At 29.8% G+C, this 21,908-nt stretch overlaps 1 protein-coding gene across 1 annotated transcript in view; it reads right to left on the bottom strand.

Annotated features, from left to right (window-relative positions):
* LOC107441387 (uncharacterized) overlaps positions 1-13,865 on the bottom strand; it is a 130,662-nt gene extending 116,797 nt beyond the window's left edge. Inside the window, exons 1-4 of the mRNA XM_071180923.2 lie at positions 13,846-13,865; positions 7,523-7,623; positions 5,017-5,044; positions 1,227-1,347 (exon numbers count right to left, since the gene is read on the bottom strand). Of these exons, the coding sequence (XP_071037024.2) occupies positions 1,227-1,347; positions 5,017-5,044; positions 7,523-7,609 (236 nt within the window). The 5' untranslated portion in view covers positions 7,610-7,623; positions 13,846-13,865. The remainder of the gene's footprint in view (positions 1-1,226; positions 1,348-5,016; positions 5,045-7,522; positions 7,624-13,845) is intronic.
* Between the last annotated feature and the right edge of the window lie 8,043 nt (positions 13,866-21,908).

Genomic DNA, 21,908 nt, shown 5'->3' with positions numbered 1-21,908 from the left:
TAGATTATTTTTAAATTCCCTGTTCTCCCTGTGGAGTGGCAACCCTGCGCAAGTTGCAGGTAAGTGTACAGCTTGATGTAAACATAGCTGCAAATCTGTTTAGGCATCCTTAGGGGGTAAAATAAAGAAAACCACTAAATTAGCATATTTTGTTGCGTAAAATGCTAGAATTTGTAGTATTGTGCAACAAAATACATTTTATTACTATACTACTTGAACTTAATTTATTAAGAAGTAAGTAATATTCTAGTAATTAGTGACATGTTATGAAGAAAAATAAGCTATGAACTATCAATGGGATTCAATTATTACCAAGCACCAAAATGAAGATTTAATATTCTGTTAAAAATTGTAATAGATTTTAACACTTCTTAATCAGAACTTAATAGATTTAATTGAGTGTTTGAATAATTTTGAATGCATCCTAACACTAAATAAAAATAATAATAAACAAAAGAATGATCTGTCAAACTCATTTTATTACTACACTACTTGAACTTAATTTATTAAGAAGAAAGTAATATTCTAGTAATTAGTGACATGTTATAAAGAAAAATAAGCTATGAACTATCGATGGGATTCAATTATTACCAAGCACCAAAATGAAGATTTAATATTCTGATAAAAATTATAATAGAGTTTAACATTTCTTAATCAGAACTTAATAGATTTAATTGAGTGCTTGAATAATTTTGAATGCAGCCTAACACGAAGTAAAAACAATAATAAACAAAAGAACAATCTGTCAATTCACAATCTGAAAAATTCTATGACAAATGAATTATCAATTAGATTAAAATATTTTTACACAAACTATCTAAAGAGATGTTAAAAATTTTGAAATATATATATATATATATATATATATATATATATATATATATATATATATATATATATATATATATATATATATATATATATATATATATATATATATATATATATATATATATATATATATATATATATATATATATATATATATATATATAAATCACAGATTTTAATTAATTACTGCATCTTTCAAGAATAAAAAATAAGTTAATAGTCTCTTAGTTCATCCACATAAAATTTAAAGTTAAAAAACATTTTATTAATCAAGTTTTTCTTCATAAAAATTGTAAAAATTCTAAAAAAAAATCATACTTCATCATACAGTTATAACATTATTTAATTTAATCTCTAGTATTTTGAAATTTTACAGAAATATAAAAAGTTCTTACTTGGAAGAAAAATAATCAGATTTTGATATCAAAGCTTCCATCTTTTCAAATATAAATTTTTTTCCAAATAGCAATGGATCCAATATACGTAATCTTATGTAAAGAAAGGCTTTTCTTTGTACTGCAAAATAAACAAATATAGATATTATAAGGGTAGTCCCTGCGTTTCAAAAAAATTAGCTGAATATAGAAAAAAATATGGAAAAACAGGAAATTATTTTATAAGTTGAGCTTCAAGCCCAATAGGTGAACCTAAGTCTATCCTGTAACAAATCGAGCCGACCTATCAAAAGAACACCAAAAAATTGTCTTTTTAACACTCTCATGTCCTACCATGGGAATTTCAGTTAAGTACCATGGAAATTTCAAGAACTTAGCGCAAAGAATATCAGGGTGCGTAGCCAAATTATTCAACAAAAAATAAGCGCCCTTTAAGCACTTTTCAAGTACTCAAATAATATTTTTGAGCACTTTAAAAAATATCATAATTAGGTAGGGTTGGAAAGTTTTTGACAATTGACGGTTTTATCTGGTTTTAACTGTCATATCAAAAAAAAAAAAAAAAAAAAAACTTTTGGCATTGGTCTTGACAATTGTTAAAATTTTTGAATCATGTACATCGAATGGAGTTTTCATACGCTACAGACTGACGATACGCCGGAATTGATTGGAGTTAAATTAATTGCAAAAACGTTGAATAGAACAATGTGAACAGTGTCTTTCTGCATAATTTGTAGCGAAAATCAACATGGTAAAGGAAAAATCTCAATTTGAAAAAGCGAAAATTAAGCACTTTTTAAAAACATCCAATGAAAAAAGCACCTTTAAGGGCTTTTAAAAAACGAAAATAAGCACCTTTTATAAATGCTACGCACCCTGAATATATAAGTGAGAAGAAGACCAGCTCTCATAGGCCCCCACTTAAACCTGTTCTGAAGGCACCGGTTAACTCCATCGAGCTGTGGAAGTATTGCTAGGAAAACAACCTCCCCCCCCATTTCTCTCTGCTGTTAACAAACACTCCTCCCCTCCTTTGTCTCTTCCCACTCATGTAAATAGCTATCTAATGAAAAGTGACTCCGTCTGCTTTTGGGCTTCACACACTTGTTGGTTTTGAAAAAGGTTTACTCATTAAACTAGGAAAATACTTACTTGTGACGAATTCATTACAAAATAAATATAATTTATTATTTTAACATAGACAGGGGTGATAGTGAGCCCAAGTCAAAATTCCAGAAAATTTCTTGATTTAAAAAAAAAGAAGTTTAAATTGAAAAATTAGAAAAAAATTTAAACAAGGTTTTTTTCTTTTTGCTCAATATTTCTTAGTTTACTTAAAATATTTTTAAAATTTTACACTTATACCATTTAAACCTACCTATGATGACCTGGGGAAGTAATTAAAATTTATAAATACGTCTTTCTTTCTTGAGTTCATGATTATAACAACTATTTACTGATAAAAAATGAATATTAATCATGAATATAAGCTCATAAAGTATCTCTCTGGCTCTCCCTTACAAACAAAAAAAATAAACTGTGTTTTTAAGTTCCACCTTTGAAAATTTGATTTCCGGAAACTTCTGTGATCAATGATTTTTGGAAACGTCTGAACCTTCGATCTCTGGAAACTTCCGGATCACTGTTAGCGAAAAGTCCGGAAATCCGGATTTTTTCCGGAGCACAATCAGCCCTGAATAGATATGAAGACAGTAACTTTAAAGATGGCAAAAAATTTGCTGTTAAACAAGCTTAGAGGGGCTACAATGGATGAACATATGTGCACACGTCAGCTGAAAAACCTTTGTTGCTTTTCTTGTCATACAGAAGCTCCTAGCTGACCCCAGCTACGTAACGAAGAAGTTAGACTTCTTCTCACATTATATATTCTTTGTATAGGATACAGGGCTTTCTTAATTTTGGGGCTCCTTTTAAAAAAAGCGGGTCCTATTTTAAAATTTGAGTTCTCTACCTCTTTATCCATCTATTAACATTCATAATTATTCTATTGACTAATAAAGGGGTGCATACCTTTTTGAGTGAAGGGCCACTCTCACAGCAGGTAGATTAATGAAGGGTCACACACATATTTAGTCAAGTTAGTGGCTGATAATTTTTGTCAAAACATTAGTGTTCTAAGCATTAAATATTTTTATCAATAAACTTAATAACATATTTTCAGAAAATTAAATACTTTTAATTATTTGAATTTATTTAAAACTAAAAAAACTGATTCTTTTTATAAAATACTTATTCCATTTTTCACAAAAATTAATTTATCAAAAATATATATCTATATATATTGCTGGGATATAAATTTTAACCAAAAAGAAGATTACAGAATAAAAGAGCAAAAAATATGCGCATTTTATAGAATAATATAAAATTGAATTAAATATTTTAATTAAAGAAAATTTATAATGTTTAAACAAAAACCACATTAATTTTTTTTTATTGCGTTCAGAAGCTGCTGCATGTGGTCCGCAGGTTGTGCAACCTTAGAATAATAGACAAAATAAAGAATTTCAAAACAAGAATTGTTATTTTAGAGCAATCATGGTTTTTAATTAGGAATCTACCATATAGGAAAAGCGAGGGTGAAACTTGATACTCAGAATTGTTCAAACTTTCTTTTTCTACTAATAAGGAAAATTATTTTCTTTTTATATATTTGAAGTTCAGTTATAATTTTGCTTAGATAACCTGAATATTGCTTAGATAAAATAATGCTGGAACCCTCCTTTTTTTTGTCCCAGCATTGAAGAATCATCCAACATCATTATTTTTCTTCAAGCACTATCTACAATTTTCGGCACATTAACATGCTTAACATGTGTAACGAGTATTATAACATGTTATAGTATGTAAACAAAACCACTCGTTACAAAACATAGATTTTCTTTTGAAAAGATCACACAATTTTGATATTTGAAAGAAAAAAAGAATTATGTAAAATTTCAGCTTGAATTCTTCCTTCAATTATTATTAAATCAAAAATTGCATTTTTTCCACACTCATAGTTGGTTTACTTTTTAGGCATATCTTTAAAGTGGAGACTTATATATATTTTTTTAAATATGGGTCAGCTATTAGTAAAAAAGGACCAAAAGTTTAAAAGTTTTAGAGAATCACTGTACACATCTGACATTGCTATTCAGACAAGTGAGGTATTGCTAAGTACTATTTTATGATGAATCGAAAATTCTTCAAACCAAGTTGATAAAGCTAATAGCATAGTAAAAAGGGTTTGACCAACTAAAATGTACAAAAAAGAAAGTTTTGTTTTACACATATTTACGCAATCGATAAGAAGAAAAATTTTGTTTATTATGTATTTTTTATGCTGAATCGTATGAGGTCAAGTTGCGTTGAGAAATTCAGATGAACCTGAATATTGAGATGAATTAATTTCACTGGAAGTTAGTAGGAATATTGTTACTACAGGGTAGCCACTTGAAACAGGAAAAAAAATTCCTTGTGTTTTCCCCTGCACATATTATACACAATCAAGAGGAAACAATTACTGTGATCTTGTGTGTGTTACATTGGGCTTACTATATTTATTAGTTTTAATTGCTGTAAAAAGAGTTTAACATACTTAAATAATGCTATAGTAAATGAAATAATTAAGTATAGCTGAAATATCACGGCTAAATATCCCATACGAAACAAAATTCCCTGCATTTTCCCTGTTATTTTAGGCGATTTTCAAATTCCCTGTATTTTCCAGGTTTTCCCTCTGGAGTGGTAACCCTGTACTAGTACTCTAGGAAAAAGTTTTTATGCTTACACTCATGCCTCGCTTCATTGCTTAACTCCTGAAACAAAAAACAAACAAAAAAGATTAATGAAAGGAATTTTAAAAATTGCAAAATTGATTACAATAAGAATTTCAATTAAAGAAAGCTGTCTAATATTAATAATAAAAATATAACATCTTCAAAAAACACACTGTGGGGATAGTAGTTATCGGCGGTGTCAATCTTCATCTATGAAAAGATAGCCCTTCATAGAATCGAGTTAACTTGTCTGATATACTAGTGAATTCGAATTTTATTTTTAAAGTGGTAGACACCCTACAGTACTCCCCCACCAGAATTATATCTGTGATAGAATTGGATGGACAGATACCACTAGTTGATTCATTGCTGTTCTGTGAGAAGACAGGAGAGCTGTATTAAGATCACCGTACTTTTGCTGATCGTGAGAGCTGTAGTAAGTTCAGGTCGCGATTACTCCTGTGTTGTCATCGGCAGTCGAGTGTACGCAGACTGACGTTGTGTGTGATCGAGAAAGGGTAGCAACAGCGCAAGGAGGTGGATAATGTTGCAGTCACAAGTAGTTGTTCAATGTTAACCATACATCGAAGTAGGCGTGTTCGTACTACATCCGGGTCACCAATGTGGGGATAGTAGTAACCAGCAATGTCAACCATCATCTATGAATTGAGTTAACTTGTCTTACATACTAGTGAATTGGAATTGTATTTTTGTAGTGGAAAACACACTACTATAATTAATAATAATTATAGTAGTGTGTAATAATTATAGTAACTAATAATTAATTTGATAATTAAATATAACAATAATAATTCATTAGATTTGTCTCAGAAACTGAATGAAAGGACCATTAGCACAATAAAATTATTTTAAAAAAAACATCACTTTCAAAATCATTTAATAAATTTATCATAAGAGCTTAGTTGAATGAAAATAAGTATAAAATCAACTTGCCAAAACTACCTAACGAAACAGATTTATTTATTTACTTCAGGTCAAGGTTGGGGTTTTGGACGTCCTAAACTGGCTTTTGGATGGGACACGTGGGTTTTACAGTCTTAAACTGATTAAAACTGTCTTAAAGTATCCAAAACCTTGATCATTGGTAAAAGGTAAAAATTCTATATGTGTAACCATTGTACACATAATAATTACATATGTGAATAAATATTTTATACTTTTTATACAATTTACTCTAACTTATTAAAGGAACATAATATAATACAATAGGAAAAGATTCAAATTTTTGAAGCTCCACAATTCATTGAACAAAAGTGAATATCTAGTCCTTTAAATATGAATAAATATGCTTTTAATACTGATAAATTATGTTTTTGCATAAGGATAAATAATGTAATATTAAAAATAATAATAGACTTCGTTAATAAAACAAAAACTTATCTTCATTTTGTCTTTGTTTTTTATAAAAAATGCACCTTTTATTTTTCACAATAATTTTTATTAAAATTATGACATAATTTGAATAAAAGGGTTTTGGACAGTTTAAGACAAAGGACAATTTTTCATTTTTAAAAGCGTTTTTGATTGTCATTATCCCTTAACATTTTATAGAGAAAAAAAAATTTCGGAAAAATTTCCTTTTTAGCATTAAAGATTTGTTTTCAGAATTAAGACTAGGTTTATTTCTAATAATTTTTTTGTTTAACTTTACAACTTTAGTTTTTTTTTAAATAGCTGTTCATCAATTTTTATTCATCAAAAATCTATCTAATTATCTTAATTTCGAATTATCTTTATTTTAAACATTTTTATTAAAAAAAATTTCTCTTTACGCCTTACCAATAAAACAACGAAGTTTTGATTATTTTTCAATAATAACTTAATTTATTTATATATAAAAAATAATATTTATTAATAATCTTTGTTTAATTTTTTTTTTTTTTTTTTTTTTATATTCGGCTGTTGAATATTCGGTATTCAACTGATATTTTTTAGAATCAGCTGAATCTTTGGTATTTGGCCAAAACACTACATAGTACTTTTTAAGCCATCAAAAATATTTTTAAACACTCTGTACATTAACAAAATGAAAAATGATTTTCAAATACTTTACATTATCATGATAAATTAACCTTTTTCTGACAAAGAACTCTTCTTCATGATTATATTATTCATTATAAAAAGATCAAAAAACTTTTTGGTTCGATATCAGAGAGAAAAATGAAGCCTAAAATTGAGAATATCTTCCAAAATGCAGCAGAGTTGCCCATGAGAGAGCAAGAATCTCATCAAACCCATCTCAGCAGATGCACATTTGAACTCGCAAGTAATTCTTCAAACATGTAAAATGATAGGCGCTTCCATACACTAATGACAGACAGAACGCCAAAATAAATTGTGGTAGAATAAATTGTGAAAACATTGAAAAGAACAATGTGAAATGCATTCTTGAATGGTGTTACTAAATACCATTGTGAGTTTGATTAATCAAACTCAGAGTTAATAATTCAAGCTAATTATTCGATCATTAAATAAATGAAGCAAATACAGGCTTACTTTTTCAAAATCAATAAAATGCTTGTCACATAATCCTTCTGATATGCACCTCTCATAAGCTTCCAAAGTTGATAGGCCTTTAAACATGATGACAATGAAAGCTGAAAAACATTTTTAATTACTGTAGGTGTTTCAACAGCGATTGTACCAGCGATTGTACACTAAACATACCAGCGCTTAATATACCTATTTCTAACATAGCTAAACAAAAAAAACTTAATTATAATTAAACAAAATTGTATATTGTCAATTTTTATGTATTACAAACACAAAGAATAAGAATTTTTAATTCATTGCTCAACAAATTTTTTACATATACAGGGTGTTTCCATTGTACATTTTCCGAAAACATATTTCTTCTAATTACTATTATTTCTATAATTCTCATAATTATTAAAATAATTATACGAATATAAAAGAATTATAATTTGCATAATTATAAGAATAAAGAAGAATTATAGTTAATATTATTTCTTCTAAGAACTTGTGCTGTCCTGATTGTTTCAAAATTTTTCTGGGAAAAAATTGACAGTTAGTTAGAAATGAAGTAAAGCTATCAAAATAAAATATAAGCTACTTACCAAAGCATTTAGTTTTTGTCACTTTTTCTTACACAAATATGTCAATCTAAAATTTTAGGTACTTTCTTGAAATTTGAATTCACAGTTAATCTGATTGAACTAACTATGCAACAGTCTTTGCAGAACTGTGCAACTAATCTAATGCAATAAGTTGAACATGGATTACATCGTAATTTCTAATCCGATAACCTTATAAAGCAATAAATTGTTCTCCCGGTCAAATGACCCGTTGTGGTAGAAATAGGTATATGGTAAGTATTATTCAAAACAAACACAAAATAACAATAATCAGTGTAGAACAGAGTTGGCAAGATTTTGCCGCAGGTGGAAAAAACCAGGGTAAATACCGGTAAAAACCGTCCTGGCAAAAACAGGTTTTTGCCAAGCAAAGTGGCAAAAACCTATATTTTCCAAGATGAGAGGACAAAAACACATTTTTGATACAAAATTATTCCTAAAATTGAAATATATACTATGAATATAAATAATTACAAAAAAATTAACAAAACTATTATTCCATAATTAAATGATAATGTATCATTTTAGTAGTTTAAAACATTATTGATTGGAAAATTTGTGATTATTCTCTTTTTTCCAGTGAAATGAACTTATTTTTAAATTAATACAAATATAATTTAAAGCATAAAATATCTATCAACATGTGTAGTTAATTATTGTACAAATAATAATTTTTTATAATAAATAATAGTATTATACAAATAATAATATTTATTTGTAAAAAAACATTTATTTTAGGATTCTAAAATGAAAAGAGATCAAAAACTTTCAATCTTTTAAAAATTATTACCCTTAGGTATATTAATTATTAATATGTTAAAAATAATTTTTTCATGTAATGTATCAAAATTATTATTCCTTATGACTGATTTAAATTTGTTTCAAGTATTTTGTAATAATATTTAATCAGCAATTTAGATAATTTGGTTTTTGCCGGCTTTTACTAGTTTTTGCTGGTTTTTACCAGGTCTTTGCCACTGTCCTGGCAAAAACTCCAACCCTGGTGTAGAATAAAATTCGTTTCACTTTTCTTCCTGGATCTTTCATTATTTTCAACATTTGCCCCGTTATCTAGCTTCCCTATTAACCAGTATTGTTCAGAAACTTCTTCAAACAACAGAACACAGCCCCTCCGAACCACAGAACCCCTTTCAGAACACATTTCTCTGCAACCACGTGTTTACCGTAGGTAAGGTTTTTTCATGTAAGACGTTAAAATTTTTTATGCACTAATGTAAGATGGACAAATACCTAGCAAAGGCAAAATCTTCTATGATGATGCAGCAAAAATATTCAATGCTTTAAAAAATAGAAGACGTTAAAAATGTATTATCATAAAAGAAATGATTTTTTTTTTCAAGTCTATTTGTGTTTTTTTAGTTTTTAGAAATCTCACTTAACTTTCTGAAATCTCACCCTGTTTTTGAGAAAGGGTGAGAAATTCTCACCCATTTTTTTTCTGCGATGAAAACACTGATAATAGAATATTAACTGTATATAATTGTTAGAAAAAGCCATGAAGTCTAATGTGCAAAAATGACAAGCACCTTTTCAATGTAAAAGTTCTTAAACGGTCATTTGACCAATTATGGTAGGCATAGTGCTAAAAAAACTTTTATTACAGGCATAATTTTTGCACCAACACGAAATGCCCAACTAATGTTAATTTAACCAGTGCAAATAATATTCTTGACGATTTAATATAAATAAATAATTTGACATTTTTGACACATTATGAATTTCATAAAGATCGTCAGATTCATAAGAGATTGCTTCAAGATTGTCAGATTATTCACCATCGACTCTGACCTAACATGAAACTCCCAGTTCCGAACAGGGTTTGATTTAAATCAACTTGATTTAAATCACGATTTAAATCAAATGATTTTTTTAAAAAAATCATTGATTTAAATCAATTAATTTTTTATTTATTTCAAAAGTTAAAAAACAGTGTTTTAAATTATTGATACTTTTATTATTTTCCTTACTTAGTTTTAATATTTATTTTAAATAAATTGCTGCATTAATTCATTTTAGTTAACGAAATTATTTTCTTTCTTGGTGTGTGTTAAATTCCAACACATTTGAAATTAAATTTTTAAAAATCTTTTGATTCTTGAGATTGAATTTATAGATTAAAGTAAACATTTAATGATGTCTTAATATAGACTTGCATAGCTGTAGAAAGTAATTAATAAACATGAATTTTTTTCAAAAAATAATGCAAATAATGTTAATTAAAATTCTACCTTTTGAATGAAAAAGCATGGAATTAAAATCTGTATTACATTCTATTTCATCTAGTCTTTAAATTTCAATCATGCATTTGTTTGAAAATGGTTGCTATGCATTCAAAGCTATGTATTATAATGAAAAATTATTTTAGTAAGTTATAGCTTCTAAAATATTGTTATAATATAGTTTTAATATTAATTTAATTTTGATTAAACATTTATAAAGTTTTTTTAATCATGAATTAAAGTTCTTACAGTGTATTTGAATAAAAATAAAAAAAATCTGATTTAAATCAAAGAAGTCTGATTTGTTTGATTTTTTTAAAAAAAAAATCAAAAAATTACGAACCCTGGTTCCGAAACACCGGTTTGGAAACTTTGTTTGCGGTCAACAAATAATGAAGAATAAGTCGAAAAGCGTATTCTTCGTTATTTTTTGACCGCCAGTTTCTTAACTTGCTGTTAACTTGCATCCTGGTGGTAGATTTATAGCCTTATTAACAGTGTTTGCTTTTCATTTTCGTTGCTATTTTTAAAACAAGTTTTCAATAGAAAGAAGAAGAAAAAAAAAAGATTGCATTAAGTAATTAAATTTGAATCCCTCTTACTGGTCCAACGAGAAAGATGTTTAGTTTTATTTCCCTAATTCACTTGTTTTGATGAGCAAAAGGATCCGAGCTTTATTATTGAATTTAGATATTTTATTATTATGGATATCATAAAGCCACAAGCAACCATAGAAATGTAACAGAAATTCAATTAAAAATACTTTTATTTCACACTGTGATCAAGGGGGACCACTTCATTCTCATCCTCATATTTTTAAATTCCCCCCCCCCTTCATAACATACAAGGGGTGATCAAATGAAAAGGTACGAAACGGTACGGTGGGTACAAATGTAGACTTTATTCAAAATATACAACATAGGCCTGAGTACAACGATCCCACAGATGAGCAAGACACAGGATTCCTTGTTCCCAGAATTCCTGCGGCCGTGACGAGACCCAGTCCTTCACAGCGTCATCAGTATGTCGTCCAAGTTGAGCGTTTCCCTTTCGAGTTGTTTCTTCAGTGGACTAAACACGTGGAAATCGCAGGGCGACATGTCCGGACTGTAGGGCGGATGGTCCAACATCTCCCACTAGAAATTGGCCAGTACCATGCGTGTGACTCTGGAGACGTGTGGATTCACGTTATCATGGAGCAGAACCACACCCTCCGTGAGCAGCCCCTGTCTTTTGTCCTTGATGGACCTGCGTAGGCGTCAGAGTGTCTCACAGTACACATCGGAGTTAATGGTTTTCCGCGCTCGAGAAAATCGGATAACACCTCTCTGCTCCTCAATCGTCGAATTTTGCAGGGCGAACGCCATCCTGTCCTCATACGGACTGCCTCATCATTTGGACACCGCTTTTGATAAGGGCCTCTGCTCTCTTCGGCGCATGCTCCGATCCCAGTCAGAGACTCCAATCACATCCCAAGATGTCTCGCTAAGTTCTCTCATAGCGGAATATGAAAATATTTAACTGTTACGTTTTTACATCGTTTCGTACCTTTTCATTTGATCATGCCTTGTATTATCGATAACTTAAACAATTGAGAAGAACTTTTTTAATTTTTTTTTCAATGAGATTGTATAAAATAAACTTCTCAGCTCAGATAAGCATAAATCAACACATTCATATTATTCAGAAGTTATAAGCGACTATTATTGTAGTGCCATCTGCTGATGATAGAGAGAATCCCCGTCGGGGATATGGTGAGCGGGATAAAAAAATTTTTTAAAGGAAAATGTCATAATCGGAACAAATATTCCAAAACTTTTAAAATTTAAAAGAAATCATGTCTTTAAAAATTTAATTATTTAGATAATTGTAAATGGAAATATATCAGCTGTATAAATGCCTCATATGATGTCATAAAGTAGTCAGTCAATATATTAAAAATGATAACTAAAGGCGGGCATTTTAATTTCATACAGTTTTAAGTAATTAATTTCCTCCGAATTATCTTATTTTTTCCAAATATTCAGCAAATTATTTTATGGCTATAAAATTTTAAATGCCTGATTTGCAAAGTTATTTGATGTAAAGTTATTTGCTATACTCCAATACCCAGGAGTTACCATTATTTTTAGCATTCATCACTGAAAATCATGACAAATTTTGATCAAGGTTGAAATCCATAACTTTCCATGATTTTCCAGGCACACAAATACCCTGAACCTTGTACTAGCACTTGTGTACACACCTTATGTTGCTATACATAAAAGCGAGGTATTGGTTCCTATTAATATTTTCTAGCTTAAAACTAATAATTTTTTTATATAAAAGTAAAACTTCTTTTTTTTTATATAAAAGTAATACTTTTTTAAATAGTAGTTATTATGAAGAAATTCTAATTTATAATTTCAAAACTGTTCATTCCATTGACTTGAATTTTATATGAAATGAAAATGTACATTGAATCAGGAATTGAAAATGTACATCAGAATGAAAAAGTACATTGGAAAATGTTTTACATGTTCAGATAGCTTCTCACGGTTGCAAAAAACCCACCTGCCCAATAAAACCCGCCCGGGTTTTACTGGGTAAAACCCACTCCGAAAAACCCACCTTAAAGTGGGTTTTTCCCAGGTTTACCTGGGGTTACCCTGTGTTTACCCAGTAAAACCCACCTTAAAGTGGGTTTCACTGGGTTTTTCTAAGAGTGATTTCTTTTTTTATCCTCTGTTATAGTAAAGAGCTATTCTATTGAAATATATATGTAGTCTAACCTAAAAAAAAATTAACCTATAGTGAAGAAACTAATTGTGTTCGAGACTGGAGAGTCACCTTGCTTGCTAGATTTGACTGTATGGCCATTGATTATTCAGTGCCATTGATTCACTCTTTATGCAAATAAAAAAATTTCCTCAAATATTTTTTAAGATTAAAATATAAATAAAAAGTAATTCTGTGTTAAAATAAGTTTCAAATGCGTGATGTGAGTACATATAACATTTTGTATCGTGATGTCAGAAGAAACCTTTTTTTAGACTTTCACATCAATTTATTTGTAATAATTATCTATATGAAGTCAATTCATGAAATTAAACTTCATTATTAATATTAAAATAAGGTACTTATACCTGCCTTCTCTTTTGAAACCCCCCCCCCCCATAAAAACATGAAAAACCCAGAAAAGCCCAATAAAACCCACCCGGGTTGGGTTTTTCTAGCTTCTAGATAGCATTTTTAAAAACTTCAAGTACAAGAAATAAAAATAATTTTTATAAATAAAGCACTTTTATATGTTACAATTTTCAATCTATTGACTCTTGTATAGTCTTATTTGATTACTTTTCGTACATAAAACCTATTTAACTTCTAAACTATTAGACAGATCATCTCAGTGTTGATTTTGAAATCAACGTTGAAAAATTCATAATTCAGCGTTCAAAATTCAATTCAGCGTTGAAAAATTCATAAGAAACAATGCCTCACTTGCTTATCTGAAAGAAATAAAATTTTCTTCCTCAAATATACCCAGTTTTCCTAAAAAAAAAAAGTTTAAAAAAAAAGAAAGACACAATTTTAACCACTTGAAAAATATTTTTAAGCAGAATATACAACAAAATGCGAAATAATTTTCAAAGACCACAGATGGGACCCAATTTAAATGCCAAGCAATACTGGGAAAATCTCAACATTTATTTTTGTTAAATAGGGTTTTTCAACAAAAGATAAGCACTTTTCAAGTACTTTTTGAGCACTCAAAAAATATTTTTAAGCACTCTTCACTCTAACAAAATGCAAAATAGTTTTCAAAAACAATTATACATGATCATCATAAAATAACTAGTTTCTGATGAATATCTCTTTTATTGATTATATATTAGCCATTATAAAATGATCCAGAGACCCCCATGGCAGAATCGCAGCGACACTGTCGCAGAACGGTACAGAGTTCTTGCAAAAAGATTTTTCTTTTGAAAATAGAAAAAAACAACTTTTCTTTTCTACAGAAATGTACACGTATTATTTGAATCATGCATTTTGATAACCCCTTTTTGGCGCGCTCAATTTACACTGATAGTATCGTAAATCGGTATAATGCTTCGATTGTATTTTCAACAGTTATTTATATTGATTTTCACGTGGACTTTAAATATCCCGACATATTTCAAACAATATGAAAAATTCGAATCACGCATTTGATTATTTACTTTTTAAGGCAATAATTACATCGAATTTTTGGCAGTTATTGCTATTGATTTCTCCATAGTTTTTAAATCCGAAATTTTTTATACGATACCAATGATATCGTATAAAAAATTCTTATCGTATCACAACAACCTAATCTCGAAACAAAACACGCATTTTAGGAATCCGATTCACGCAATTTCGTCGTCTATCTTTTTTCGGCAATTACTACAATCCTGATTTTAATTTTTTGTTTTTACCGTGATGATTATTTATAAAATGCGAAGAATTAAATAATTTCTGCATCCCATCCCCACCAAAATGCGAGAATATCACCTGTAATATTAAAATAAAAAATTTTTACGCTTTCAATTAAATAAAAATATTTAGTTTTTTTTTTTGTAAACACTTTTTTACCCAAACTTTTACTATTTAAACACGCACACAAACTTTTGTTATTTAAAATGAGTAACATATATGTTTGTTATTATTAAAAGTATCTTGCAGAAAGATATTAGTGTTAGAAAGTTTCGTTATTATTAAAAGTATCTTGCGGAAAGCTATTAGTGTTAGAAAGTTTTGTCGCAGATAGCTCGAAAAAAGTTCTGCCACAGGGCCAGAGACTTTTCGGTTTGATATCAAAGGGAGGAAAATGAAATCTGAAATTGAAAATATCTGGCAAAATGCAGCCAGAGTTGCACATGAGAGTGCAAGAATCTCACCGAACCCAGTTCAGTAGATGCTCATGCGAACCCGCAAGTATTTCACCGAACATGTAAAATGATAGGCGCTCTCATACGCTATAGACCAACGGTAAGCTGAAATGGATTGTTGTTGAATGTGCGGGGAATTAATCTTAGACTATATCAACCTTCATCTATCAAAAGGTACCTCATGATAGAATCAAGTTAACAAGTCTTACATACTAACGATTTGGTATTTAATATTTGTAGTGGTAGTTACGCCACATTACTCTCCTTAGTAATTACTCTCCTTAGTAACCATTACACTCCTAGAATTAATCTTAGACTATATCAACCTTCATCTATCAAAAGGTACCTCATGATAGAATCAAGTTAACAAGTCTTACATACTAACGATTTGGTATTTAATATTTGTAGTGGTAGTTACGCCACATTACTCTCCTTCCAGAATTTTATCTGTGATAGAATTCGATGAACGATTACCACTCGTTGATTCATGCTGTTAACATACTTAGTTAATTTTGCTCATTATATTTTCTTCATTTTTTTATAGCATTTCGCTCATAATTTTTTTTATTTATATTTTTCCCTTATTATTTTGTTTATAGCATTTCGCTCATTTCTTTCTTCCTATACTGTTTATAACCGGGAGACTTTATTTACTTCACCGGACCTTTTTTTCTTTGAGCAGTTTATATTAAGTAAATCAACTGTTTATTGTGGACCATCCATCATGTTAGCAAGTTCATATCACGTCCGCAGGTCACCATTGAAGGGATTTAATCTTAGACTTGTCAACCTTCATCTATCAAAAGGTACCTCAAGATAAAATTAAGTTAACACGTCTTATATACTAGTGATTTGGTATTTAACATTTGTAGTGGTAGTTACGCTCATACGCTATGGACCGACAGTAGGCTGAAATGGATTGTTGTTGAATGAATTGTGAAAACGTTGAATAGAACCATGTGAAAAGCACGCTTTCGCATAATACGTGATGAAAATCAACATGGTAAAGAAAAAAATCTCATTTTTTAAAAGGAAAATTAAGCACTTTATAAAAACACCCTATGACAAAAGCAGCTTTAAGGGCTTTTTTAGGTAAAGAAAATCGAAAATAAGACATTTTAAAAATGCTATGCACCATGTTACATTTGCTTGTTTAAAATCTATTCTGTATCCAAGCAATTAAAGTTGGCTGGACATTCTACAATATGGAAATATCCGTTGATGAAATGTAGGCAGTAGATTTAATTTTGAATAGTATCTTTTGGAGAAATAATAAAAATAATAGCTTCATTTAGAGTTCGGAAGCTCTTATAATAAGTTTGCATTCCTAGCAAAGAGGGACAAAAATAAGCCTTAAATGCTAAAAAAGAAAACTTTTAACATCCGAATTTCCTTAATGAATGAAGAAACACAAAATATATTGGTACAATACAATTTAACAGCTTCACATACCTTGCTTTTTATTAAGATGAAAATTTAAAAATAATAACTGTCAAATTTTAATTGACTAAAAATATCATTTACCATTCAATTTTTCTAATGAATAAGGGTGAAAAATATAAATATGTTGACTCATAAATAATTTTGCAATAAGTAACATTAGTAAACTTCGATTTTAAAATAATATGTAAACATCGATTTTAAAATAATTTAAGTTCGAAAATCCTGATTTACACCCACATATAGTTGCATTGTTTAATAAATCCCTTAATTAATAAATTAATTAGAAAATCTCCTACGGCAAATAAACTTATAAAGGTTGTTTGACAACTGTCAGACCATGTGAATAATTAAAGTACTCATTTGACAATTGGTAACACTTTTAAAAACACCTGGGTAGGTAGTTTTATTACGTGATCCAGTTTAAATGTATTAGAAATTTACAGCAATAAAAACAGTTTTGATTAATTTATTAAGCTCAAAACTATCCTAACATACATACCTCGTAACCATACAATTTATAACTTAAATATTTTCCCACTTGCACAATTGCTAGGAAGGGATTTTTTCAGAATGAAAAAGTACTGCTATAAGGAACAAAACGATTTCAACTGCCTATTTTTGTGAATATTTTAGCTTGCAGACGTTATGGTCCGCATAAACTTCCGAAGCAACCGGAACTTATTTCTTTTCTACTGTTTTTACTTAGGCTGATTCAATCAGTTGATTAATATGAAAAATTCATTTTTAGGAAAAATACATAAAAGTTAAATAAAGGTTCTTTGAATACATAAAAGTTAAAAAAAGAAATAAAGGTTCTTTGAAGTGTGTTTGTTTTTAAAGTCTCTAAATAAATCAATTTGAAGATCTATACCCAAACATTAACTGGAATTATTACAGAATTCGAATTATATTTGGCATCTTTGTGTGGTAAGCTACGCACATTGTAAGAATTTTTTTTTTCAAAACTAAGTTTTGTTTTATCAGTTTTTTGACATTCTATTTTCGTGTTCATAGCATTAGCAATTCGCGATCGCAACACTCGAATACGCCATCTGGGGAGAGACCGGTTTCATGCTTTTAGCCCTACTCCTTTCCCTCTCCTCCTCTTTTCAGTTGTATAGGAATGTACTACGATATTTTCCCTTTTCTTAATATTTTTCCTTTTTATTTAATCAAAATATTTTTTAAAATTTCCATGATACTTTTCTTTAGAACTATGTTTAATGCAGTTTTCAGTTTCATATAGTGTTTCAAGTTGTAAGATTTTAATCTATATGAAAATCAGGAGAGAAACTTACGTATTTCCTTCCTCTATGACTTTCCACACGCTAATGGGGAAAGCATGTGAAGTGTTGCCATAGGAAAAGAGTTCTGCTCTACGCCACCTGCAGCCCATTTCGATCGCCAATAAAGCTCTACACATTTTTTTTTTTTTTTTTTTAGCACTGACTATATTTACTTCTACTTAGGGATGAAGCCAAGGGCCCATGTTGTCCCTCTCTGAAATTTTGAGTTTAAAAAATAGATGTAATCTCAAAAAATATATATATAATCTCAAAAAAATTCTTTAAATTTCAAGATTTCATCAAGCGTAATTTAAAATAAAATTGGTACTTTCCCATAACGCAATGTAAAATTTAGGGTAATATCTAAGTATAGAAACATGACTTTTAACACTAAAAAATTGTGATTCGTGTGTGCTATATTTGACATACAAAAAACAAAGTTACTTTGAACCAGAGATGGCATTTTGTGTGGCACACAAATTCAATTTAAATTGAAAAAAAAAATTTTTTTAGACAAATTTTTAATATAAAATAATTAGTTAAAATTAAAACAATACAGAAATTACATTAGTGTTTGTATCCTTGTAAGTTTGCTCCTTATTATTTGTAATTGTAAAATTGTTTCTTTTTTAAAGAAAAAGTAATTACATGTAATTTTCTGTTTATTATTTTCTTGCTTATTTAAACATATAAAAAGGGTGAGCAAAAAATTGTGATTGGTTAAATGTTAGCCAATGTTTAAATTTCACTAGAAACAATTCAAGATTTAAACGGTAACATCTGTGATGTTTACTAACTTATAGCTTAATTTGATCTAGAAAAAAAAGTTACTGTACGTGTAATAATTCAATTAACAACATTAACACGGTAGCCCTTATTGACTTGACATAAAATTTATATTAACAATTGCCATGCTCAAGATTTTTTACACTAAAAGTGGTGCACAAGATGCTCAGTGTTGACCACGCCTGCTTTAAACATGTTTAAAGCAGGCGTTTAATTGCATTTAAACTTCCCAAAAAAAAAAAGAAAATAAAGGCATTTTAAGAAAATTTAATGAAGTACATATCTTTTGTGTTTGCGGGCGGGAATTGAAGATATTGCTTTTATTTAAGAAAGAAAAAAAATATCATTATGAAATTTAATTTTTTGAAGAAAATAAAATTTCTGTTACAAATTGACAATAAAGCCACATTTTGTACTTCTTTCAATGTCATATCTAAAAGTTACAAGTTTTAAGCTGTGCATGTTTTTAGAATGCCATGAATAAGTAGTATATCTGCGAGGTGAATATATCTTAATATTTAGCTGCAAGAGACCAGTGTCTTTTAAAAATTTAATTGCATTTCATATTTTAAACTTTAAAATAACTCTCCAGAAAAAGGATCAGACAACTGAATATTATTATATGACAGTTTTTTCTTGCCATCATCATTCCACTTGTGATAATAGGAAAAGCTCACTTCGATTTAATAAAACAAATTTTTATTTCCAAACAACAAACGCTGTCAAGATAAGAGAAAACGCCAACAATCTAATGCTTAGATTCTCAACCTTTTTAACGTTGCCTCCCCCTTAAGGAGCAAAAAACATTTCAACGCCCCCCTTCGTGAAAATCTAGTTATTTAGAGCATGGGGACGGAGGGAGGTGTGCTGAATTATAAAAAGCAACATCTTTAAGCAATTTTTTTGCGCTTTAAATTTGTTTGGTTTTTTTTTTAAAAAATAATGTGTGCATCAACTCGATAATTTTCTCATGGCAGGTAAACGCAGTCTATTTGTTATGATCAAAATAAATACGTTTAAGGAAAAAAAAATACAACAAAGAAACCTATTCTTAAAAAATGATTTATTCTTAATTAGATAAATAAAAGAACACCCAAAATATTTTTTAACAGTAAAAAGAAGTATCATTTAAACATTCAAGTAACTATGTTGGTGGGATGATTGTACTTAATGGTTCAGAACCAATTTCTTAACAGTCGGTTCAATACTTTTAGATGAAGACGCAAATACACTGGCTGCACAATTTCCAGTCGATATCTCCTTTTTGTGACAGGATCTGTAACAGCACTGAATCCACGTTCGACAAGTTAGGAGGAAGGAATGGCAATTAAAAAATTTTTAATGCTAGTCTACAGTCCAGGATAGAGATGACTGACGTTACCTTTAAGCAAAAATTCTGTGAGACGATCACCATTTCAAAGTTTCACTAGTTAAAACTTCGACCAAATCTGAACCTCTGCTGTTTCAATATTCACAAAAGTGTTCAGAGCCCATAAGCCCATTGAGGCACTTCTAGGGAACAAAACATCTTTAAAACGGTCAGAAAAGTCCATGTGCAAAGAGTCAAGGTGTTGAGAATTTTCTTGCGCATCATCAGAGCGAATTTCTCCTGCTTGGCTGAACTCATTCCAACCAAAATTCTGCTTCCACAAAATGAGCTTTTTTAAGAAGGCAAAAATAACTGATTTTGTAGGGATCAAATTGAGCTCGTTGTCTTGAAGATGTAAGTTATTACACTTAAATTTTTCAAATAAATCTACCTAAGTCTTTCTTAAATTCCAGCAATCTGTCTCTCAGAGATACATCTCTGTTTCCGAAGAGTCGAAGAGATTCCAATGCCTATTGAGGCAGAAGCTTTTGGAAAACCAGCGAATCTCGGTGTATAGTAGCAAGCGATTGAATTCTTCATTGTTCTTCTAACACAGCTGTCTGAATAATCAATCGTAGAGAGCATTACTGTGAATTTTGTTTACCCTACATGCAGGAACCTCCAGAATATCGAAAAACACATAAAAAAAATAATATAATTTAAAATAAACAAAAAAAAAGAAAGAAAATTTTTTGAAAATTTGACCGTCTCTGGGATTCGAATCCAGGACCCCTCCCTCCTGCAGCGAACTTGCTTGTCTGGTGGCCTACCTTCCAGCTCACGGTGATACGTGAAGCCTACCTAAGTTTCGCTTCAAAAGCTCTCTCCTCTCATCTTCGCAATATACGTTTAGGGGCCCACTGTGACCCCCCTAATTGGCCTATAAAAATTATCTTCAGCATCCTTGTTTGGATCATAGACCCCTACTTAGGGTTCGAGTTTGAAAATTATACCTTGATATTAAAGGGAGCTAGGGGGTCTTGAAATTTGAACCTTTCTTGAGACATTTTATTTTTTTATTCTTTTTTTTACTGTTCCATTACGCTTTCTTTGCTGGACTTCATACACAGAAAACACCCCACGCATGCTAGACTATCCAAAATGTTACAATAGAAGTCGAAAAAAAGCAAATAAACTGATTTTCCTGGATTTTGCCAGTTTTCCCAATAAAAATTTTTTTTCCTACATGCAGGAATATCCAGAATATCGAAAAACACATGAAAAAATATATAATTTAAAATAAACAAAAAAAAAAAGAAAATTTTTTGAAAATTTAACTGTGCCTGGGATTTGAACCCAGGAACTTGCCTGAACCCTCCTGCAGCGAACTTGCTTGTCTGGTGGCCTACCTTCCAGTCCACGCTGATACGTGAAACCTACCACAGTTTCGCTTCAAAAGCTCTCACCTCTTATTTTCGCAATATACCTTTAAGGGCCCACTGTGACCCCCCTTATTGGCCTATAAAAATTATCTTCAGCTGCCTTGTTTGGACCATAGACCCCCACTTAGGGTTCGAGTTTGAAAATTATACCTTGATATTAAAGGGAGCTAGGGGGTCTTTAATTTCGAACCTTTCTCGAACCATTTTATTTTTTTCTATTTATTATTCCATTACGCTTTTTCTGCTGGACTTCACACACAGAAAACATCCCATGCATGCTAGAATATCCAAAATGTCACAATAGAAGTCGAAAAAAAGCAAATAAACTGATTTTCCTGGATTTTTACAGAATGGTTCAAATTTCAAGGTCCCTTTAATATCAAGGTATA

The sequence above is a fragment of the Parasteatoda tepidariorum genome, chromosome 8 (assembly GCF_982258835.1).
Source record: "Parasteatoda tepidariorum strain Cologne lab strain chromosome 8, Ptep-v5.0, whole genome shotgun sequence".
NCBI classification, from domain to species: Eukaryota; Metazoa; Arthropoda; class Arachnida; order Araneae; family Theridiidae; genus Parasteatoda; species Parasteatoda tepidariorum.
This window is presented reverse-complemented; position numbering and strand designations above follow the sequence as displayed.